General features: G+C 43.7%; 1 protein-coding gene across 2 annotated transcripts in view; it reads right to left on the bottom strand.

Moving 5' to 3' along the window:
• Positions 1-9,421, bottom strand: part of GPR158 (G protein-coupled receptor 158) — a 211,476-nt gene extending 202,055 nt beyond the window's left edge. For both annotated transcript variants that reach the window (XM_076331723.1, XM_076331724.1), the window contains exon 1: positions 8,444-9,421. In XM_076331723.1, coding sequence (XP_076187838.1) covers positions 8,444-9,315 — 872 coding nt within the window. In that variant the 5' untranslated portion in view covers positions 9,316-9,421. The remainder of the gene's footprint in view (positions 1-8,443) is intronic.
• Positions 9,422-25,241: the final 15,820 nt, after the last annotated feature.

Genomic DNA, 25,241 nt, shown 5'->3' with positions numbered 1-25,241 from the left:
GTAATCAGCAGCTTCTGCAGGTTCAAGTTGCTTTTGAAAGTTAAGATTTAGGATTCTGCATCACTTAGACATTTTTAAAACTATTACCTTTGCATATCCAGCCAGATTCACAAAAGGCTACTGGAACGTTACATACAACATGATTTTGATCTGGTCACACAGTTACCACTGATTCTTACTAATAGGACAGAGACAGACTTACCTACTTCCTCAGCCATAGCATGACTGCTGCTTTTCAGCACACATTTTCACAGAAGAACCAGCTTTCACTAAAAATAAAACTTAACTGAAGAATAAGGTATAGCAGTGTGGGCACATGAATCAGGATTCACCTGCGAAGAAAATCCCTCTAGGCCATTTGGAACAGTACTACAAGAGCAAAATACTTAAAGCTGAATCCTCTATTGTCTGAAGAATTATTTCAGGTTTAAATCTGCCTCCAGATTTATGGCATGCAGTACTGCCTCTGGGGATTTCCCTGCAGTTTAGTCAGAGAGCTTCCTAGATACTTCAAGGGCCAGTGATATTTTTTTGCTTGAGGATGTTCAAGTTGCTGCTAGCATCTTAATTCTGTTACAAAGCATCACCTTGTATAGGAATGCTGAGGTGTCAATGATGGTGGGGTACCACTTACATTAGATTCTCCCTATGAAAAAGGGGTCTTGGAGCCAAATTCAAGCTATTTAGTAAGAAATCAGCAAATTTTTTTTTTTTTTTAACGCTCCCATTACTATCCATTGGGTCAAAGAGACAGGTGGAAAGAAAGGGCCTCAAGTGACAGTACAGAAAGTGATGTAAGAAAAAAAAAAAGTTAGGAACAAGAAAAGCTTTTGAATTAGAAGGATCCTACACAGGAGAGATGACCTTGGCCTACCTATACCCAATCTTCTGACGTTGATGATTTAATTAAAGGTAATAAGGGAATTTTAAAACTGAAAAGGTAAATGGAAGCCAACATTATAAAAAAGGAAAATGGAGAGGCATAACCTGGGCAAGGAACATACAAAACTACAAGAATGTAAGACAAAACCAAAAGACATTTTTAGAAGCAGCACGTTAAAAGCATAGGCTCCACTAATTAAAAACTTTAAAAAGTTTAAAGGAAGCCTGAAATAGAATCTGTAAGGCCAACAGACAACCAAGACACTAAAACTGCTCAGAGTGGAGACAGCCTTTGCAGAAAATGAATTATTTTCACCACTGCACACTTTAGAGCCAGTAAGGCTCCAACCTCTGAGCCACTCTTGAGAGTATCAATGTGACAAAAGTCAGCTTTCACATGCAGGGATGTTAACAAGCTGGGCACGACGACTATCCCTGCTTTGTTCAACACATACACAGATGACCACAAATGGATGACCAGTGACAAAGTTTGCAGGTGATAGCAATACTTAGCATAACCCACAACTAAATCTGACTGACACAGAGAAGATGAATGAACACTTTCCAAAGTGTTTTTGTAACACAAGAATCTGGGATCTCCCTATGAATTTAGATTCATGGAGCAAATCTAAAAACAGAAAAAGAATTTTATCCTAACAGTTCATAATTATATTATGCCACCCAATACTAAACTACATTGCAGAAAACAAAAATGGGTTAAAAAGTGAATTAGAATCATGGAGGCCAACATGATTGTTGATACTATCAACATTCATTCAGATAGAGTCTGAAAAACAATTTTTTTTTTTAATTGGCTTATTATTTGTAAATGGGATATAACCAAGATAGGAGAACCTGGCACTTCTACTGCTCTTTTCCTAAGTACCTGCCAGAAGCTGCTTTTGGAGAGAGGGCTAGGTAAGCCTTTCATCTGACCTAACACAGCAATACTTTTGTTCTTACCTGTAAGAACGTTTCTCTATCTCAGCTCAGGTTCATGAATAGATAGAATAGGAGGTGACAGTCCTGGAGCCGAATCTTAGATAGTAAAGACTGTCACATGTCCATTCCCTTCAAAAGAGCTTTGATAATCTGCTGTGCTGGAAGCCTTGCCCAAGGGGGATGGAGGTAGAGAAAAGAGGAGTGGAAACAGCAGTTTGAACCAAAAAGCTAGTTGCTTTTATTGCAACTTACCATGTGCTACATAAATTGTGGAAATAAATGCAGTATGTGTTTCAATCCCCTCCTGGCCGTATTTAACTTCTTTCTTCAAAGACCCACTTCTGTTTCTCCAATACTGAAGAAAGCTGAATCTAAAAAAAGAAATCCCTATTTATTGTTCCTTTTGTTTCACCAACATCCAGTTTTCTATCCTTACCTGTGACCTCATACAAAAAAGGCAGAGGCATAATTGTCTAGAGAATACTTAAAACATACTGGGGGTTTCTATAAGCAGACAGTACATCATAGGAAGACTTTTTTTGTTCTCACCTCTTTTCAGGAATATAAATCCAAAACTTTCAGAAGTTCTAGGAAATAAGTTATTCCTTTTCATTTTTAAAACCTGTTCTAAATCCACCCACACCTTCAATCATGTTATATGGGCCAGGGCGTGTTATAGAAAAAAATGTCAGCCTCATCATTTTAAAAATATTTTCAGGATTATACAACTAATATATCACGTCACAAAAAAATTAGAAAGCCTCCTTAAACAGTTAAAATGAATTTTCTTTCTTAATTCAGTACTGAGACTAAAGAGAGATCGGGGAAAACTAAAAAAGGGGGCTAAAGGAAGAAATTCAACTATGTTTAAAAGAAAAAAGTTACTAATTTTTTTACAATCTCTCTTTTTTCATATCTACATTTTAGGCTATTTTGCCAAACAATTTAATACCCGTGAAATATTTAGCAGAAGAGGAAATCACATATATTCCCTAAGAATTTATTTATTTGTCATATATAATTCTACCTCCATGGTTTAATTTCCCTTCAATAATGCTTCCCCAACAAGCACCGTAGTATGGCCTAACACTGGAGTGGTCCAAGTCATTGTTAATAGTACAGTGGAAATCACTACTTTACATTGCCTTTAGGGAAGAAACAGCTAAATTTAACTGTGCAATAAAGGAATTGCACCAAGGAATACCTTTCTAAAAATTAAGAGAGAAGTAGCAAATGTCAGGAAGACAAAAAATATTCAGAGGTAACACTTGATTCAGCCAAACTTCAGAATGAAGTTATCTGCAAATGCTCCAGAACACATCATCATTCAAAATAAAAAAAAACAAACTTACTCAGCTTGCTGATTGTATACCTTTCTGCCAAAACAGCCATTATTCCATTGCATTCTCCCAACAGTCCTTAAAAGAGATTGTAAATACTGCCCTGTATTTGGTGAAAAAAAACTACCTGGCCTTGCAGGAACATGGTGGGAGGGAAAAAAAGTGTCCCTGTATCCTAAAGATATTCTGACCTCCCAGATGAAACAGTGCAACAGCAATGACCAGTTCCCAAAATGTTGACATATTACAACACAATATTAAAGAAAATGAGAACAGCACGCGAGAGAACATTCTGAGTTGCAAAAGCAGCAATTCATTCATCAATTTGGGGACAACTGATGCCATTGCACAAGGCTGAAACATTGCACATGAATCTGACTAACCACGTTCATGAAATACTGGAAGACGACTTGAGAAGAGGGACCATGGCAACAGAGAGCTTATAACAGGAGACTAAAGAAAGCTGGTTTGTGTAGCCTAGTAAACAAAGGTGGAGAAGGGACTGCTGCCTATAAATAGGTCAGGGCAGTCAACATCAGCGAAGAGTGCTATTTCAGATAGAAGGCAGTTCTGGAACAGGAATAAATGGGTGAAAACTGACTGTGAATAAATTTAGATCAGAAATCAGAAGCAGCTATCCAACCATTAGGCCTGGCATGCCAGTGGACTGGAGAGTCAAGAGGGAAACCGACCTACTTTAAGATGGAGTTTGGTCAGCTGGTGACATTAAGTGGGCCTCTGACAGCAGGAGATTGGACCCAGTGATCCAGGAGGGCTTGTTTTTGGTTTTTTTTTTTTTTTTTTAATTCCTATGCTCCTAGTAGCTGACTACTTGCACACCTTTCTTCCAGATTAAGCAGCCTACTAGACTGCTAAAGCAATGAAAACCTCCTGCTTCCTCTCCAGGGGCCAAGCAAGTACTTTTAGAAAAGGTAATGTACTCACAAGATGCAGCTTCTCACACCATTCCACTTCCACAGTAGCACTGCAGAGAGACCAGCTGAATCACCATGTGCCATGGACTATGGTTCAGCATACTCGTGTAATAGGAAGTAGCAGAGGAGGGTCACTGAAAATTAGTGACAAGCGCTATCACGCTCTACCCTCTGCAGCACTAGCTGTCGAGTGATTAGACATATCAGATGATGAATTCCCACTGCAAACTGCATCAGCTTAGACTTTTCTTAAAAAGAGAAGGGAATGGTTAGTATCACCAAAAGATTAGTTGCAGTCCCTGTGGATCCTCATTTCTGAATGAGAGCCTAATGCTATATTTTTGTAAGCAGATGGGAATGTTCACTCCCTGCACTTGGGCAGACCAAAGGCTGGTGAATGCCACCACCAGCAAGCACTGCTTAGAAGCTGCGGACAATCAGTGCCCCAGCTTAGCATTGTGTGGGGCTAACATGGTCCCACCAGGCTTGGACAGCTTCTGGTAAATTTATCAGCACAATCAAGCCATCTTTCATTTCTCTACTTCATTTCAGTATTGGCCTACAGTGCTACCCTTGGCAAGACAACTTGAATGACTGTATTCTCTCACCTTCCTTGGCCGTCTCTCTTTGGGGGAGGGAAGAGGGTAGGAGATGAAATTAAAGAGAGATAGCAAGCTGTTTGCAAGAGCCCCCCCGCCTCTAACACTCGCTTCCTCTGGCAGAAGGCACCGTAACCCTTCACCACAAGAACAAAGCTTTTTTTGGCTGCACTTTCAGAATGTCATTGCCAACAGCATTGCAGTAGTAGCACATATTGAACATAACCAATAGTAATTATTAGTATTGCCTTCATTAAACTCTTCCCATTGCTACACCACATGATGTACCCATCTGTTACTGCAACAGAAGATATACCAAGAAGCAGGGGCAATGGATTTTCCTTCTGTAATCTGAAAGAACTCCCTTCCATGGAGATAATGTGTTCCTGAATGTCTCTTACACTAATGTACCATGCCATAAACCTAACGTCAGCAAAGAAGAAAGTACATAAACTGTTAGACAAATATTAAAGGAACATGCACTAAATTACCATTGTCATGGTTTAACCTCAGTCGGCAACTGACCACCACACAGCTGCTCGCTCACTCCCCCCCCCGCCACTGGTGGGATGGGGGAGAGAATCGGAAGAGTAGAAGTGAGAAAAAACTCATAGGTTGAGATAAAAACAGTTTAATAATTGAAATATAAATAATAACAATAATAATAATAATACACAAAGCAAGTGATGCACAGTACAATTGCTCACCACCCACCGACCGATGCCCAGCCAGTCCCCAAGCAGCGGCCCCCCCGGCCAGCTTTCCCCAGTTTATGTACTGAGCATGACGTCACATGGTATGGAATGTCCCTTTGGCCAGTTTGGGTCAGCTGTCCTGGCTGTGCCCCCTCCCAGCTTCTTGTGCACCTCCAGCCTTCTCAGTCAGTAGAGCATGGGAAGCTGAAAAGTCCTTGGGTAGTGTAAGCATTACCTAGCAACAACTAAAACATCGGTGTGTTATCAACATTGTTCTCATCCTAAATCCAAAACACAGCACTGTACCAGCTACTAGGAAGGAAATTAACTCTATCCCTGCCGAAACCAGGACAACCATCAATGACCTCATGCCAGACTATTAAATGGAAGGAGCATGTAAACTGATCCATTAACATGTTCCTAACAGATGGTTCAGAGATACTTTATTGGGAGAACCAATGTAGCTTTCTCAAAAGATGGAGGTTAATACATACTGCTTTTTACCATATAGGCCTTAAACAGGAATTTAAAGTTAAACCATTGTGTCACTCAAAGACAGATGGTGAGGGGAAATAAAGCTTATTTCAAGAGGCACCTTATAATAATTGATACTAATGTTCTAATAACTACATTAGATTTTACATTTTTGTATTACATGCTTATACTTTAAACCATTTCTTCTCTTAAGAACTCACACTGAGGCCTATCAAGTATAGAAAAATATTGTGCAAATATTGAGACATCCCACAAATCCTGGGAGAAGTGTATTTTGTTTATAGTATTTCCTATGTAGCTACAGAGTTTCTTTTTCAATATCCCAAATAATAAGCTTTTATTAGAAGCCCATCTTTCATGTAACATACCTCAAACTAGGAACACAGGAACCATCATTTAGCCTTGCCAGGATTATATACTTCTTCCACCTGCTTCCTTATACAGTTACCAAAAACATACTGACCCATTTTCTTAGAAATGCTTACCAACTCATCTCTGGTTTTGATACAACAAAACTTTGTTAGTTTTGTCCTAACTGTTCAGTACAACAGCAATACAAAACTTTGAACTTGCACAACATACCCCATCGCAAGATCTTCTAAATAAGAAGAGGTTCTCCAAGCTTAGATGTGCTTAACAGACGCCCTTTAAAGTATCAGAGTTACAACAGGTTATTCTATTTCTTCAACTGAAGTGACTCCCACATGGTGGGAGGCTAAAACATAAAGGGAGGCATAAACAGAGGCTGGGAAGATGAAGTGAAGGCAGTGCTTTGTACTGCACCCAGGAGGACCTCTACTGGTTGCCTTAGTTGGCCAGGGTTACTCCAAAACAGACCTGGTGTGTTCAGCACACCAGTGCTACCACACCAGAAACCTACACCACTGAGATGCTTCCTGGCATCACAGGATCTTGGCACAGAACTGAGGATAAAGCTTTAGACTCTGTTGTTTAAGAATCTGTTTCTCTTAACTGAAGTCAAGATCAAAGCTTCTTTTGAGTTAAGCTTTATATCAAGAATTAAGTGCCCAGATAGCCTGTTAGTGGCTGCCACCCCACCCCCAGCCTGGTGGTTCTTTAGGTTATAGGAACCTGTATCCCCAACAAGAGAGTATCAGCCTACACTAGCTTTCATCTACATCCTTAAGTTCATCCAGTGTGAAACACCGCATTTCAATGAAATACAAGAAGTTTCCTGAACTTTTCTGGACACACATACCACCCCACCACCCGCACTAGGGTCCAGAAGAGCTCTGCAGTAGAGCTATTCTTGGGTTTTGGTCTTGAGAGGAATTCAGAAACAAACAGCCTGCAGGTGAGCTCACTTTATCTTAACCCTACCAGCCTCATAAGTGTGAGGATTGCAGGGCAAAAGGTAATTCCACAGAGAAATAATTAGCTACTCTCTATTCAGCAGTTTTTATTTTTTTCTCCCCGAGGATGCACAACTGCATTCATACCTGTTTGATCCCACTGGATTTCAGAAATCAGTCCTTCAAAAAAGGAAACCAGTGTTCACATACACAATTGCCTGGCCACCCAGGTGTGGCAAAATCTCTTTGGTGCCTGCTGTGTTCTTGTTTATCTTTACCTACTACTGAATTGCAGCAGAATGCAAATTCTGTGCTCCTCTCTCACCTCCTGACAAATGCCAGCTGCTTCTGGGCACTGGGCATTCCCTGAGGGGCAGTAACCTGTGAGCCCCAGCACAGAAGTGCCAGTGGGAAAAGACTGATATCCCGTGCCCCACAGGTTGCTCTCATTCCTTGGACACACCCCTCTGCTGTCAAAATACGAAGACAAAACAATGGGCCTTTTTGTACCCTCCACTCTGCTAATCACAGCACAGTTGCAAAGTCCTGGGAGCAACAGCAAGAAAAAAGTAAGCAATTCTTTATATATGCCAGGTATCAGCTACACAACTATGTAACAGGGGTGTCCTAAGAAAAGCTTTCCTACTGCCAGCTCAGGTTGTAGCCACATGCACTATGACAGAACTGCAGTCACAAACACTTATTTACCTACAAACATACTGACCACTAACTAGGCTCGAGCATCCCACAGTGGATGTGCTCTGGAGACCAGAAATAGCAGTTTACCAGCATAACAACATTGTTTCCCAGCTGATTAAAATCATAGCTGGGGTCGAGCTAGTTTTAATTATGCAGTGTAGTAAGAAGTAACGCCTCAGTAAACATCTTCCTCTTGCAGTCAGAAATGAACTACAACTGGCAACTGCTGCTCTCCTCTCCCCCCCAGAAGGATGCCAGGAACCCCATGCACACCTGTTTCAGTTGGAGCAGATAAAGCAAACGCTGTCTTACAGACAGAGATGAAAGTGATTCTTTTACTGAGCAACAGCTCCCTCAGGCATGCGAAGGCAGAGCTCAACAGGAAGGCCTGAGGTTGCTCTGCGGTGTGACTGAGCAGCTCATCTGGCAAGGGCTATCAGGTCACTCCAGAGACACAGCATGCCCTTCCCTAGAAGGGGGGGCAGAACCAAAACCCCATCCTACGCCCTTCTCAACCGAAAGCAAGCAGAGGAACACTCCTACCTGAACTCGGGGAGGAGGTTTGGCCGTAGCCCATAGAAAGCCGCTGAGAGAGTCACTAGCCAGCCAGGTTTGTAATTCCCATTCTCACACTCCAGGTAAGGCGAGGACCACCTGATGTGGTTCTTATCAGCAGTGAAGCTCTCCCGCCTCTTCCAGCTGTTCTCAAAAGTTCTGGGGCCCGTGTTTAAGACTTTCCTGTGCAGATGTGGCCTCCACTTGCGCTTCAAGCTGTGGAACCACTCTGTTTCCACAGAGGCGTTGGCCAGGCGGTGAGCCGAGGAGGACAAGTCCTGCAGGAGGACCTGGCTCTCATGCCTGCTGGCCTGGAGGAAAACCTGGGGGGTGGAGGAGAAAGGCTCCGTGCTGAAAGTGATAGCTGCCCTGGAGATGTTGGGGTCCCCCTCCAGGAGGCTCCTGATCAAGGCGCGGTACCACTCCAGGTCCTCCTGCAAGTTCTGCTCCCGCGACTTATTGCTCTGGAGGATCATGTTGAGGAAGTTGGTGGCGTGGGTGAGGGTGTCCAGGGCCCCGTGCAGGGAGGGGTGCGAGGTGAAGCGCGACTTGCCGGCGAGGCTGGCCAGCTCGTACCGCCCGGAGCAGTTGGCGCGCCGCAGCTCCCGGGAGTCGCCCGTGTAGAGGAACGAGGCCACGTCTTGGGGCACCTCCTCGGCGAGCCGCTGCGCCAAGATGGTGCTCTCCGTAGAGCGGCTCCGCGGGACCGGCGGAGGCTCCCGGCTCTTGATGTGGTTGTAAATAGACTGCCTCCCTCTGAGCGCCCGCTCCCGGCCGCGCACCGCCTGCCCTTGGCCGGCGGCGGTCCCGAGCCCCCGCTGGGCGAGGAGCAAGAAGAGAAGGAGCCGGAGCAAAGCCATGTCCCCCGGCGCTCCCGGTCGCGCAGACACGGCGAAGTGGCTGAAGACGGGCTTCGCGCAGGCAGCCGCGGCGCAGGGGCACGAACGCGCAGGGGCGGCCGAGCGGCAGCGGGACCGAAAACGGTCCCCGGCCCGCGAGTCACCTGTGGCGGCGCCGCCCGCGCCTTCCCCAGCGCCGGGCGCCGCGCAGCCCCACCGCCGGCGCGGAGCGGCTCGCAGCCCCTCCGGCGACGGCAGCGGCTGCAGCGAGCCCGCCTGCGCCTCCTCCCGCCGCGGCCACCGCGCTCACTGAGCTGCTGCCCAGCGCAGCGCGCAGGGGCGGCGGCGCCCGCGCCCGGCGCAGCGGCGGGTCCCCCCGCGGCGCCCCGCCGCCGCCCACGCTCCACCGCTCCGCATCCTCCGGGTGCCGCTGCCGGAGAAGGGGGCCCGCGGCGCGGGAATGCCACTTGCTGCCGGAATCAGCGGGGCTAGGCGGGCGGGGCTGCTGCCGGGGAGCCAGCGGGCGGGCGCCCGCCTCCGCGAGCGCTCGGCTCTCCGAGCGAGGACCCCCGGCTGTGGGAGGCTGCTCACCGGGCGGCTCCGCCACGGGCGGCACCTCACCACCCGGCACCCCGTCCCCGCCGGCCCTTATAGGTGTAGCCCAGGCAGCTGCCGCCCTGTGTGGCCGCCTCGCCTGTCAGTCAGCCGGCAGCCATTCACGGGGCAAGAGGACGGCGGCGTGCGGCGCTGAGGAAGGCGGTGCCGCCGCCGCGGAGAGGCGTCGAGGCACCTCACTTCACCTGCCGCCGGCTCAGCTCGGAGCGGAGGCGGGGGAGCCGCCCGCCGCACCGGCAGCCGCTTCGCTTTCCCCGCGGCCGAGGGGCGGGGGCCGCGGGTGGGGAACCGGCCCGCGGGGGGCTCCACCGCGCCGCCTCAGCCGCGCCCGGGACCGTGCGTGGGCGGTGCGGGGCTTGCCCGGGGAGTGTGGCAGCGACACCTGCTGGCCGGGCGTGGAGCGGCGCCTCTGCGCCTACGCGCCGGGGGCGACGGGGCGGGAGCCGCCGGGCAGCGGCCGTTGGGGCTGAGGGGAGGAGGGGGGTGCGGAGTGTTAAAAATGTCTCCGCTTCCCACCCCGCCGGAGGCGGGGGACGGGAGGAGGCCGGCGCTCTGGGGGAAGGCAGCTACGGCTAGATCCGCAGAGTGTGGGCTGATGCGTGTCAGGGCTGCGTGCCGCTGTGAGGAAGGCGCACTTGCCTCAAGCAACTCTGGGGGTGGGTGGCAGGGGGGACACAGGCCTGCTCCTCGGCTTCCCCCAGGACGCGTGGGGCCAGCCGGGCTGCCCCGGGAGGGAGGAGGGAGGTGTTTGGCAGAGGGCACGACGTTTGGGTGGGAATGGACAACTTTGTTTTCTGGGGCCTTGGGGCCCACAGCCAAGATCTGCATCATCTGCAGGTGCTGCCGCACACCCCGGGCTCCTTGCGTGGGCTGCCCCACGTGCCTCCCTCGCCTCGCGCGTGCCCCAGAACGGCCCAGACACAGAGTGCATCCCGCCTAATGGGAACTGAGCCGCTTCCCTCTGCCTTCAACTACAGTGGCTAGTTGATTATGTTTCTGTAACTGTAGTCTTTCCTCCTTTTTTTCCTTGGTGTTTTATCCATCACCTGTCTTTTAACTCCAAGATGCTAATTTCTACTGCTGTCTTCAAAACTAAGCCCTTATTCCAGTGGCTTTCAATGTTGACCTGTAGAGCACTTGCATGGAGCCAAAGCAGCGCTGGCTGATCACCTTAGCTTTCCTCCTGCTCTGCTGAAACCACCTGTGGAAACATCCAAATGAGTTGAAGATGTAGTTATGATTTTCCAGATAAGCCCTCAGTTGTGGGGCCATTATGATCAGTAATAATCATCTAGCTCAGCAAAACATTTAAACACGTTTAACCTTGTGCATTTTCTTTGGCAGAAGTATTCACCTGCTCAATATCTTGCTGTTGGGTGAAGGGTTTGTGACAGGAGGCAGTTAGCAAAGGGTGAATTTTAGAGGAGATGGTCCACAACAAAATCTCCTAATTACAATTAATTCCCTTCTGGTTGAGTATAAAACTCCCTTTTGGAATTCAAAAGTGCAGATGAAAAGAGGAGTAAAAAGAGGATCCTTTTTTTTCTTTCTCCCACACGCACATGTGCATGCACATCCTATACGAGCAGATTTCGGTCATGCAGAATATATGATCTAATTTTAAACTACCGACAAGATATATCTGCTCCTTAAAGCACACTCTTATTTTAGAATTATTTCAAACTATACTTAAAGGAATAGTCATTCTAATATAGCTAAGTGTAAATTACATTTGCGTTCCATATATCCTAGTAATGTGATGCACTTTATCTTTGCCTATGGTCACCTTTAATAATTATAATATCACGTGGATAAGAGAGAAGTTATAAATACTTTTTTTTTCTTGCTGCATGCAGTTGAAGAGGATATTCACTGCTTAAGAGTAATTCACTTGTAATGAACTTTCCCTCAAGTGAATAGCCTGTAAGATTATTTAGAAACCGCATATACTGAGCAACTCAGAAGCTGGTATTTACGGTTTAGCACAGCACAGGGAGCCTGTGCTTCCAAGTCTGCACTGAACAAATACCTAAAGATGCGTTGTTTGCTGTGGATAAGTGAGAACCGGGGCTTTTGACAGGAGCAGCTGTCAGGACCAAGCTAAGCTAACATGGGATCAGTTACATGGGGAGATATCAATGGCAGCATAAATAAACAAGCATTTTTTTTTTAACGGTGTGCCTGTGCTGATTCTCTTTACTGACTGCCACGGGCTGCTCTAAAGGAAAGGTCAGTTCCCTGGTGGGAATTCACTTCCCCTACTGTAGCCTGACTATTAATACCTATCTAAATTGCACTAGGCCTGCTAAATGGCCACATTCACACGTTCTCAGGATAATCAAATATCCCTTTAATGTACTTGCATAGTAAGTTCCTTCTTTTTCCTGATCTCCTCATAGTCCTTCCAAATACCCTTCTCCAATAGCACCCACCGCTCCCCCACACCCTTGTCCTTCACTAACATCCCCAGAAGCTCTTGTTCTTGACCCAAAGGTTTGCCAGGAGCAAAGACCCAAATGAGTTAGGGCACAACTCCAGCTGCTGGAAGTCTCTCCCTTATCTCAGAGTCAGAAGGCTCTCTTTTCCCGTCTCATCGTTTTGCTCTGTGTTTGTGCTCTCTGCGCTACCGAGTCAGAGGGAGAGGATGAGAGGTTAGCTGGAGGACTTTCTCATTAAGGGTGCCAGGTTTGTTGTTCAATCTTGTACAGCTGCATCGCAGAGGGTTCAAAGAGCCTTTCTTTATCCTCCAGGGCTTCCTCCTTCAGTCAGTTCAGACCTGCCCCCAAACAGCCATTGCATACAATAGCCAGGTCCAAAATGAGACACAAACAAATTTTAAGCCATTGCAAATGTGCATCTCCTTACGGCTTTGTAAAAACAATGCTGCAGGACCCAAAGCCTAGTTTCATTGCCCAGATCCAGGGAACTAGCAATATGGAAAGATAATATCCTCTTAGATTAAATAAATCCACCAAATATTTTATTTACATGATGTTACTAAGGATTGGAAGAGATGTAGGAACCTTTGATTGTATTTTTATTTTAATATTAAAATGCACTGATGATTCTGGCCTGTCATTTGTAATCAGTTGACTGTGTCAGAAATCTGTTCTGCTGTGACCAGTACAATGTGAAAATGGGCCAGGAGTCCCTGAGACACAAGATTACTCTGATTGAATAATGTTTCCTCTGCTTCTGCCTCAGTTCTGCCGGAGGTGCTGCCTCAAGCCATCCACCAGCAAGGAATCAGGAGGCATCTGACCCCTGTCCTGCATATTTCTGAGTTGTTACAATTATCGCAATTGCTGCATGCAAAGTACCTGTACATGAAGGGTCTTGATTGATTGTATTACCTACCAGGCTAGAAGTCTGCATTTAGATGTCGCGTGAGCTCAACCTGAGTCTAATTACAGCGCAGAAAAAATAGCAGTGCAAAATGTTAGCAGTTTTCAACAGACTAGAGTAAGTGTAACCTACTTTCTCCAAGTATGGCCTATATAAAAAGATCTTGGTTTATTTGAACTATTTGAAATGCTAGAAGCATCAGAATTATTGCATTGTTAAAACCAACTGGAACAAAGGAAAGACTGTTGTAGCTGTGAAATGTATTTAAAAATTCAGTTATTTATTAATTTTTGTCCTAAGCTAATTAGGTGATATACAGAGTATACTCACTAAGAGTAAGTGCTAAAACTTTGAGAATGATGCATTGTATTTCTCTCACAAAATAGAAACAAAATGTTTACCAAAATCATTGCTTATGGTATTCAAAAACACATGAAAAATGAAGTGTTTTTAAAATAAAAGTACTCTTACTTTTAGCTTGATTACCTAAAGAAATAATGTTCTTGTAGTCATATTTTTTGTCTGTCTGATGAGTCTCTTCTGCCTGCCAATAACTTCTGATCCCATTAGTTCATTTCAGCTAAGTTTGACAGCGGTGTGAAGGTCTCAAAGTTTTTGCAAGCTTCTACAAATGTTGTGAAACTCCCAGCTGGATCAAAGAAAGCAACCCACATTCATTTTCATGCTGGGGGAAAAGCTGCAGAGTGAGTTCAAGAGTTACATGGTCTCTTTGGTCTTTCATTTGGCCGCTCATATTGGCCAATAAGTGTAAATATACCCCAAAACAACTGGAGCATGTGCTGCTGCCTCCCTACCCAATAGACAGGGAACAGTGGAGGGGGCTAGTGGGGGGGGAACTCAAAAAGTCAAGGGGGAGCTGGTGGCACTGTTGATGGTAGGCACAATGCCATGAGGCTTCAATATAGGATGCAGAGAGTACACAGGGGCTGGGAGAAATGCTGTGTTTATCGCAGCAGAGGGTGAGAGAGGTAGTGAACACAAATCCATTGAAAACCAGGCTTCGTTAGTTTTAGTTAGGTTTCCTCTCACAAATGAATTAAAACCATCACCTAAATATTTCAGAGGGAAAAAAAAAAAAAATATGAAATAGCCAAAATGCAGAGTACAAAAGTTCTTACTTACAAGCTGATGGAAGAAGCAGCAAGAGCTTACCTGGCAATTAATGTTCACTTATAGTGAGCAGTTCAAACCCACTGGATATTTTCTTAGAAACATTGAGACAGAAGGAATCTCACAGAGGTTACCCAGTACAGCACTCCTGTACTGTGGCAGGATTATGTACAGCACGACTGTCTCTGGCAGGAGTTTATCTACCTTTCTCTCAGAGAACTTCCAGTCAGGTGGATTCCACAGCCACCCTAACTATCTTGTTCCAGGTTTCATCACCTTAGCACCAAGTGTAGGGTGAGGGGGTTCCCTAATACACCAAAGACTTCTTTACTTTCTTTGGTTCTTTGCTTTCTTCTTCTCAGAGCACAATCACCATAAGCTAGTATCTGTCTGCAAAAGACCACTCTGACTTACTCCTCTTTTCCTTTTCTCTGAGCTAAATTAATCAAATTCCTTAACAGGCTATGCTTTCTAAAACTGTTGTTGGTCCTGCTGCTCTCTTCTTGACTGTCCATTTCGTTAGCCCGTTTCTCTAGGTGTCCCAGACAAGGCCTCCTGCTATGCATCTTCTGCAGGCTATGGAAAATTCTCTTTTAATACACCCCACGTTGAGGTCTGCCTGCTTTTTCACCTTCACCACAGTATTGACCTCTACTTGAGTCTGTAATGCTATGTAATCCTCATAACCTTTCAAAACATATTGCTTCCTAGTTATCCATTACCTATTTTTATTTGAGGATTTGAGCTCTGCTTCCTCTGGGTAGTACTTTGCACTTGTCTTTGTTGAATTCTACCTTACTGGTTTTAGGCCATCTCTCTGATTTTTCAAGATTATCTTTAATTCCTATTCTGTTCTTCAAAATGCTTTTAACTATCTCCTTGTTTCTTGTAGTCATTTGCTAATTTTATGACCTTTTATTTCCTTATCCAGTTTGTTCATTAGCCTATTTAATAGAATGTAGCTGAGATCAGAACCCTTCAGGAACCTACTTGAAACATCCTCCTGGTTTGATAGTACACAACTGGTACTTAGTTTTTGAGAATTACTTCAGAGGCAACTGCTTACCCACTCATGACCCACCTACACAATATTTCCTTAGCTTACTGATGAGAATCTCATGCTAAGTATGTAATGAATGTCGCTGATGCAGACATATAGCACATCTACTGCTTCATCACTATCCGTGAGGTCAGTTATGAGTCAAAGAAGAAAATTGAGTTTGTTTCATATGGAGTTTTCTTGACAATCCTACATTTTAATAAAATTAATTTAATAAAATTTTAATAAATTTATTATTTTCTAGGTGATTACTAAAACGTAGTTTAATAGTTCTCTTCTGAATCTTCCTGGTGATATTTATTTCATGATCTTCTTTATAATCTCTTCTCTTTTTCTGAAAATACCTAGTATGATTTTTTTCCAGCATTACAATCTTCCTCCCAAATACTTGAAATGGCAAGTGGTAGTATATGTTTGAAAGATCACACCTTATCTCCAACAGAAAATGTTATTCTAGATTAGGAGAAAATTGTCTGTCGGACAACATATTGATGGCTTTGACTCCTAATTGTTTATGGAGAACTTGCATCCGATATGCAGATGTATCTAATATGTAGATACAGACTGTGCATTTTAAATAAACAGTGTTCAAAAGCTTTGTAAGCTTATTCACAGTTGGGAAAAGATAAGGGGATGCTGAAGTTAAGGTTGCAAACACAGTCCATTCTGCTTGTACTTTACAGAAATTATTTGAATGCTGGGAGACATTGCCCACATATACTGAGAGCTGTTGGTGCCTTCAGACTGTTGGAAGGACACACAGTGTAATGCACTTACACTAAGGAGAGCAAAATTGCAACTCAGAACACATACCAATAGCAGTCAGATCCCTGACCCACTTTCCATGAATTTCTTTATTTTAAATTAAAACAAAGGTAAACCAGAAACGTCTGTGGCAATAAAGGCAGAGTACAGCAAATGGAATAAATTACTAGCGTAGTACCTGGGCTGCCTTCACAGGGTGAATCCTACTTCCCCATAATTTCTGGTATAAATGTTGTGCTAAATAAGGACATTAAGTGGGCAACACCCCTAATAATATTAGAAGACTCCTCAGTGCTGTATCCAAAAGGAGAAATTAGTGTTTCAGTCACTAGGTTATGAAGCCTAAAAGCTAGCCTAAATCCCTGGCCTCTGCAGCAGAATGAACAGCTGAGCTCAGCCCCTCAGCCATCCCTGGGAGAGCAGTAACACACGTGGAGAAGGAGTGCTTGCTCCCCTGTTAATCTGTTTTGGCTGCAGCAAGAACATCATTTAAATGCAGCGTCTCATTCAGAGGGTAAAAATACTTCTTGTGCTTAGCCACTTAAGTCATGTATTTGGGTACAGGTTAATGGATGTCCACTAAAGCCCAGCCAGAGGTGGTGGTATTGCTCACCTTTGGATTAATAGCCAGCGCCTGGAACATTTCTGTGGCAAATGAGAGGTGGAGGCCCTTCTCAACAACAGCTTCAAAACCACAGCTTTGAGAAGACAGCCCAACAGCAGACTGGCAGCTGGTCAGCGCCAGAATGGATCAGGCAAGAAATGAGTAAAAGGTAAATGCACTAAACAAGATAAAGGAGGAATCACCTGAAAAGTAAAGTTTAAAAAAAAATTATAAGCATCAGGAAAATTAAATCTCAACTAAGACGTTGTATTGAGTAGCTAAGTTTCCTATGAGCACCTTGTCTTCAGTAATGAACCAATTGATTACAATGAGCATCCTAATCAATACAGTGCTTTTTAACAGCTTAATATACATCCTTCAGAACTATCAGGGAAGAATAGTCTGCTGGATAAAAGCACAGGCAAGGTGGGTTTCTTTGTTCTCTATGACAAGAATAACATTTGTAGTATTTCCAACAATATCTCAACAAAACTAATTCATTTATCAAGCAATAAATCATGAATGCACACTATCCTGCCAAAGTCTTACCCTCCTATCCTAGTCCAGGCTGTACAGCAGTAAAATGCTATCTGTTGTTTTCTTCCTTGCTTTCTCTCTGCTTGGGATTTAGGGCATTGTAAACTTTTTTGAACATTCAAAGGTGTGACCCACAATATGGTGGTATGGTAACTACTTTGGATTTAGCTATATGTCTGGATTCAATATTCTTCCTCCCAATTATTCTACCCATGACTTTTCTTCAAATACATTTCAAAACTAAAATCATCTTGTATTTGCTTTCAGTTACATAAAATAGAACAAATTGTCTTCTGATGTAGATTAGCATATCTTTACTGAAGCCAATGAAATTATATGAATTCATATGGATAAGTATTTGCCCTCTCGCCTTACATACAGAAGGCAAAATCTAGAATTCCTATTAAAATGTTTCAAAAACCTACATCCTGTTACATTTTGTTCTAAGAATCTGCAGATGTCAGCTAATGAAAATAAACTTCAAAGGGAGGAATCATTTGAATTAATTGGGAGCTAAATCACAATCTCAAAATAAGTTCTGTTTGGAAATGGTTGCTTTATACTGTGTTGTTAAGTGGGTATTAGCCTTTTAACAGCTCTGCTGTTTGATGCAGAGCTGTCCACTTGAAATAAGAAGTAAATAGCAGAAGCTACTGATCATGAACCTTGAGGTCTGAGGCAGCCCTTGCTTCCATGCTGATAAAGTATTCAAAATAAACTCTCAGTTAAGATGCTGCTTTTTATTTTTCTTCTTGGAAAAAACAAGGTTTCCCCAAGAAAACCAGATTACTCTCTCTCTACTCCTGTCCTTCTGCCCCATGCCACATTCAACAGTGAAGCCAGAGGTGAGATATGGTAGATACTCCTATTACCAGTGAATGAGAGGGAAATACTGATGATGTCAGAGAGGGAAGGAGAAAGAGGAGCCAAGGAAATTTCAGTTTCTGACTCTTTTTTTAATAATTTGTAAAAAGAGAGGCTCTGCTTGACTATATGTCAGCCAGACTACACTCTGGAGGAGAAAGGTAATGTGCTGGAAGGCAGTACAGTGAAATAATAATAATAATAATAATAATAATAATAATAATAATAATGATACAGCCTCTTGTCATACGTACAAGGCTCCAAAACACCCATCTTTTTGATTTACGAAAGCAGTTTTAATGGACAAGAAGACACATGGCTGGATAACCCTAGGACAGAGTCTTCAATAGTCATAAAAAACCTATAAAGCAAGGACAGCAGACAAGCAAGATTACACAGCCATTTGCCAGAGCAGTGTTGGAGTGGGAACTCTGTAGGGTTGATCCAGGCTCAGAAGTCCTCTGGCATTGAAGAGGGAGGCATGACATGAAGAACTAAGGCAGACAATGGATAGGAGCAGACTGGCAAATACACTTTCAGGTCTCCACTGAGACTGTCATCACTAATGCCCTTTATTTGCAGCTGTGGCATTCATATTTCCTGATGTGGATCACTGGTCACTAGTGAATAACGATGCACAGAGCTACATCCTTCATACAGATGGTAAAGAGGTCTTGTGGGGAGAAGAGCTTTTGGTCTTTGAACTCAGAAAAAAATCACTGTAGATGAAGAAATCTCTTCAGCCAATCCAACATTCCCCAAAAATCCTCTTCAAAATGAATGTCAGCTCAAGAGCAGAAGAGAATTTCTGTACATTTCTGCAAAATTGGAGACACTTGAATCTATTGTTCAACTGACCAAGGATGACACTCAGGAGAAAGTGCTTGTTGCCCACTGATTCTATGAATCGATGGCTTCCAGAAAGATTGGAAGCTAATGTGGATGAGGTAGAGGGAGAATTCAACCATTATTGTCAAGAGGAAAGCTATTTCAGAGGAACATTTTAATTTACCTTCTCTAGAAAGAGTGATGATTTCCTGTGAGAAAAAAAAAACCTACTTCACAGAAATAGAAAAGAAGGATAACTGGTTTTCTGCTCACCTAACCTCATTCTGCAGTTCCTCTCCCTAAGACATATTATTGTCTGTGGTTCAGTTTTTGCATTGATTATCTGAATTCCTTTTCTAAGGTAATTCAAACAATAAGTCAAAACAAAGGTATGCGAGTTATATGTTAAGTTATAGCTTCAAGTACATTTTGCTCATATACAATTTTCAGCTAATAGACTGTTGATATTTGCTAAATACAAATCATTATTTTGGGTGAAAGCCCATGCATCCAGGTGTTGTGTGTGCAATGTTCACAGACCGTCTTCTGCAAACTCAATTTTGAGTCTACACACTAAAACACTGAGCAGAAGGAGCTCAGGTAGCCAAGACAGTAAGACAGAACCCCCCAAGAATCAATACGCTTCTTGATCCCCACTGTGCTCCAGAAGGAGAATCAGGAGTTAGGTCACTTGTTAAACTGGTGTCTCTCCTGACTCAGCTGCACTGAACAACTAAATGCAAGGAAGCCATATCAGTGTGTCCTTTTCCAAGAGTGTAAGTAATGAGCCACTGACTGTAGCAAAACATAGGTAACTGGACTTGCAAGAGGACTTGCAAAACGCTCATGTCCCCTGTGCAGCTCTACCTGGTGTGAAAGGCAGTCTGCCGGCTTTCAGAGACATGCAGTGTTTTTGCCAAGCATAAGTTTCCTTTTCCTTTACTGAGATACAGCAAATTTACTGATTCTGGGCAACCCACATAAGGATGTACAGTCCTTCATATAAAATAGACTTTCAATAGCTATAAGAGAAACTAGCCAGCTCCAGATAATTCATTCGAACACCAATGACAGCTTTCAGAGAGGTAAAAATACAATGACTGGTGATAGTAAGATAATCCAGGGACCTATTTTTGCAAGTGCTCTGTTGTTAGTGCTGCTTCCCTATTCAAAATCTACTTTTTTTAGTTGGTCTGTCTAAACTCCATCTTCATTTTCAAGTAGATGCAAAGGCTAAAATCTATCTATGCTGCAATCAATAGTAAACCACCCACAGATTTTGCCAGAGTTTGTATTTTAGCATGCATTGGCAAAAGAGATGCACCATCAAGTTCTGCACTGGACTGATGTTTTCACTTGCAAACATTTGATGAAAGAGAGTGGAAGATACAGATAACAAAGCTCTTGACGCTGTCCGCCCTTGGTGCACGTTACATAGATTGAAACAGCAGCTGGGTAATACTGTAAAGACAGCTCAAGCACATCCATCCCATGCTGCTGGACAGGATTTGTGGAAAACAGGCACCCTTCACATATAACTGTGCTGAGGATAATTCAGGTCAATGTCTTTTTTTACTTACTTGCAAAAGAATGTCTTCTAGTTTTACCCTGCTGTGATTAGAAGATACATAACCTTCAGCTTTGCTCTCAGCATCAATCATCTGCAGCTAATATTTTCAGCAAGTGTAAGCAGCCTATGCACCACTGATTCCTTTGAATCACGATGTTTTAGTTAAAAATCATTTTGGAAAGTGAGACTTGGACTCCTTAGACCTGGGCAATCCACAACATTTTACTTTTTTTCCTTGCATATCTCAAAGAGTTATGTTAAAAGGTATGTAAAGCATCCATTCTCTTCCACAAACAGGAGAAGCATCTTCTGTTTGATAAGCCAGAACTTATCAGCCATCTTACCTCAGATCTGCTATTTATACTGCCCTTCTGCAAATGTGTTATCACTGCCCTGCACACTGTTCTAAGGCATTTTCCACAAAACCTACAGATTTCCACATCCGAAATGAGCACAGCCCAGATCAAATTTGTACAGAAGCTGGAACTCAGTCTTCACTTTGGATGGCTGTGTGTGGGAGTGCATGCATGTATGTGTATTTTTGTGGGTGTATCAGCATTACATTTCTTAAATTTTGTTCCTGCTGTAAAAATGACTCTTATAGCGGTTTATTTTAACACCAAATTGCAAGGTTAGTTCATTTTACAAGATGGCAGTTTAACACATCGGGAGAAGGAGGGAGAATAGATTTTTCCTAAGATCTGCAGTGTCTGTGATGCTCTGTAACAAACAGAGCAGAACAAAATTCTGGTGACCATTTTGATGAAAAAGTGAATGTGCTCAGTGAGCCAACAAGAAGCAGTAAGGGAAATCAAATAAGAGACTTGATAATTTTTCCCTCTTCCAGCCATTCCATCTGAATTTCTGTAATTTTATTTAAGGCAGAAATATTGTACTTAAGGGGGTTTAATGCTTTTTTTAATTAAATATGCTCAATTAGTTTGTGAAGAAACATTTCTCTGTAAAAATCAGCTGCGATACTTGGTGAGTTCATTCTTTCCCTAAAGCTAAAATCAGCTGTAATAGCTTTCCTCTTAACTCTAGAAAAAACATTCTCTAACTTTGACACTTTAATCTCCACAAAGGCCGTATAGAAACAATCACAAGAAATGAAGATTGAAGAATGAAGGCAAGCTGGCTTTAGGGCTCCATTACACTAAAAATGGGAAGAGAAAGGAAGTATGTCATCAGAGTCTGCACAGTACTGTAGCTTATGCCACCCAAAAATGAAAAACTCAGCTGCCTGCAGCTGGCTCGCGTCCCACCGTCTCTGCCATTTAAGGCAGTAGGAGTCTCCTCTCTCTACCTCTGCCCAAATGAAAAATTTTCGCTTCTCATTTTGATGTATCTGTTGGGTAAAATTCACATCATCTGCTTAAAACCCATCATACCTGCTCTCTGCAGGCTCTCAGTGTCCCAGTGTCAGGGTTACCTTTCAGCCTCCCACAGGCTCAGGCAGGAGGGACCTGTCTTTTAGGACCATATATCCCAGCAGCCCCACCCTGACCCAAGCACAAGATTGCATACTGTTGGCTGGGGTTCACTAAGGTCTGCCTGAGACCCAGGCACTGTTAAAGGAGGAGAGAACACCACACAACTTATGTCTGGGAGCAGTGCTGCAGATGTATCTCCTACTGCCTTTTTCTTTGCTATGGATGACAATGCTTCTGTATGAATGAAATGCCACATACCAAACACACCAGATACCTCCATTAAGCTATCAAATGCTGCAAAAATAATCCAACACTGAAAAAAAAAACCCTTTCCTTCTTGTATCTTCATATTCTGTTTAATAGCTCTGATCCTCTGATACTAATTAAGTTCTCTGCTTTCGTCTCTTCCATTGCACTCCTATGTATTCATCTATGTGTGCGCGCACACACATACATTGACACGCTTTAAACCATATGACACTGTCCTAACCTTGTTCCTTTTCTACTCCAACCCCCTTATCCCACCTACATTTTTAACTCCAAAAGACTCCATTGCTCAGCTGAGGCAATGTCACAGCAACTGTTTGTGAGGACGAGAAGAGGAAGGTGCAGCTGGCTCGTACAGCTGGGAAGGAGCAGGGGACAAGACAGGTGGAAGAGCTCTTTCAGCATTCCCGTTATGCCCAGGACTAGTGCCTGCTGGCTATAACAAAGACTGCAGTGCTGAGAGGTAAGGGTTAAGTCAGCTGAGGTCCAGGGTGCATATTCTGACTGAACCTTGCAGTACTTTTATTTTTTCTGCACCCTGTGAGCTCCACAAAGGTGTGTAGCTGCTAGCCAGCTCTGCTGTGCTTTCCACCGCTGTTCACTACGCTGCAGATGTCCACCTGTCACTTTGCTCTAGGCCATCAGACTTGATAAATTCCTATAGCAAACAGAAGATAAGCTCCATGTTTAGCAAAGTGGAATGATACCAAGTCTATTTTCATTTCTGCTACCCCAGGAATATGCATTATGCATATATTTTACATTTATGCCAGTTGGACTCAATTCTGCATCTTCCTGTTATCTGAAATGATTACCTTTGTTTTTGGCAGTGGTGTGATGATGCTGTATTTACCTGAACAGGATTTTAACTCATGACCCCACTCAGCAGCTTACCATATTCTGCTTCAAGCCACCTTATTTTGAATGAGGATGCAGAAGTTGGCATGGTCCTATCAGTAGCAATGGTAGAGCACCCCCCATAGTCCTTTAATCTTCCCCATCCCTTGGAGTTTTGGCCCCCATGGGGGGCCATCTGTGACAAGGGGAGCAAGGGCACAGTCCTGAGCAGCAGTACCCAGCCTGCACAGGTACTGCAGACCCTGGGAGGCTGCTGGTCTTGCCCAGCACCACTTCCATGGCAGTGTTTGGGCATTAATGCCAACCTAGGACCACTCCCAACAGGCTTTCTGGACACAGCCACCCTGTTCAGTGGTCAGAAAGCATTTAGCCCTACAGGTGCAAGCTGCATCAGGGCCAGTTAACCTCTGAGTGGTCCTTGGGCCATTTTGCAGACATAGCCTACAACTCTTCGTCTGACTTTCCTCCTGTCTTTCCTATTTTCACCCCATAGATTAAGCCATTTCAAGCTCAGCTGCACCTCTCTAAACAGACATGCTCTCTCTCTCCCTCTCTGCATTCTCATTTGCAGCCAACTCTTGGATGTTTCCTCTTTGATCCCTTTCCCGCATTCAGTTTTGCCAGTCCACCACCTCTTACCGTCTTCCATTTCTTGTCATCTGAACACTTTCTCCTAAATCTTCTGTAAATTCCTGGTGCTCTTCCATCTTTGCTATCTCCCTTCTTCTCCTTTTTTCTGTTGATTCTGGTGGCAGCACCCTGGTAATAGCACTTTTTATTGGGAAGTGATAACGTATGGTTGTAAAGGTTTTAAATCTTATAGTTCTTCCTTTTGTCTCTCATTCCTTTTTCTCTTGGTTATCTTCTCCATTGACTTTCTTTCCATGTCATTTCATATTCATTTCCCACATCTGTAGAATTCACCAGCACCCTGCTATTCCCTCTGCAGCTTTGCAAGCTTTTTTTTTTCTCTCTTTTTTCCCTTTTTTATAGGCAGCGGCCACTCTTAATCTTCGCAGGAACTATTCATCTCTATGCAACACCTGTCGTCTTTCGTGCCCCAGCTTCTCATTTTACATCTGGTCTGTATTTGCATAGTCTAGTCTTCAGCTGGATGGTGCCTTTCATAGCTTTCCCCACATCATTTTTAATCTTTTCTGTACTGCTTCTCCCTTCCTTTTTATCCCAGAGGCAGAAGGGCCCTGTTAGCTAGTTCTGTTTCATAGGAAATTTTCTTTCAACATCAAAGAATACCAGATTGCAAACACTGTTAAAATTAGCGCACAGCTCTCTAGATCCTGGTGAGTTATAGCATTGGAAAAAGATTTATGCCTCAAGATTTCTTATTCATCCTTGGTTTTAGTGCCAATCAATTTTGTCTAGCCCAGAGGTTTTGGCACTCAGTTTATCTCTTTTTCCATGTCTGTACCTCTATGTCAGTTTTGAAAATCATTGTTTCCCTAAAACCTTGCCCTGCTGTTCTCAGTCACTCACTTTTGCCACTAAAACGCACATTAAAAGTATACTTCTTGTTCTAGGATTAAATAATTTCTCAAAATTCCTTAGTGATGGAGCTCCCACGGCTTTCCCAAGCAACCTGACCCCTGCCCCACTAACCTTGCTCCCTGTCCTCGCTCATCCCTGTTGCAATGTCAGCCTATTTTTCTTGTGCCAACACAGTGGGCATGGTGAACTATTCACTCCTTCCTCTTTGCAGGTACCATTTAGATTTTGCACATAACCGCTTTCAGCCTCCCCTTCTCTGGATTGAGCTACTACAGGGATTTCAAGCTTTTTTCTTGGGTCATATTTTCTAGAGCTCTGACCATTCATGTGTTCTCTCCTCAGGTCCCTCAGGATCTCTCTCCCTGCCAGATTACTCATACTAACACACTAACCCCGCTTTACTGAAGAGAAGCATTTGCTTCTCCATTAGTCTGCTCATTCCCCAGTAAAGTTTATACTTACACTCTTCTGTATTGGAGAGGAAATCTCAGTGCTCAGGTCTGTGGTTTATATATGATCTAAACATAAGTGTGAATGCTTGTTAATACATATAGAAGCATTTGA

The sequence above is a fragment of the Aptenodytes patagonicus genome, chromosome 2, assembly GCF_965638725.1.
Source record: "Aptenodytes patagonicus chromosome 2, bAptPat1.pri.cur, whole genome shotgun sequence".
Lineage (NCBI taxonomy): Eukaryota > Metazoa > Chordata > Aves > Sphenisciformes > Spheniscidae > Aptenodytes > Aptenodytes patagonicus.
The sequence above is the reverse complement of the archived record's forward strand: the minus strand, read 5'-3'. Positions and strand labels throughout refer to the sequence as shown.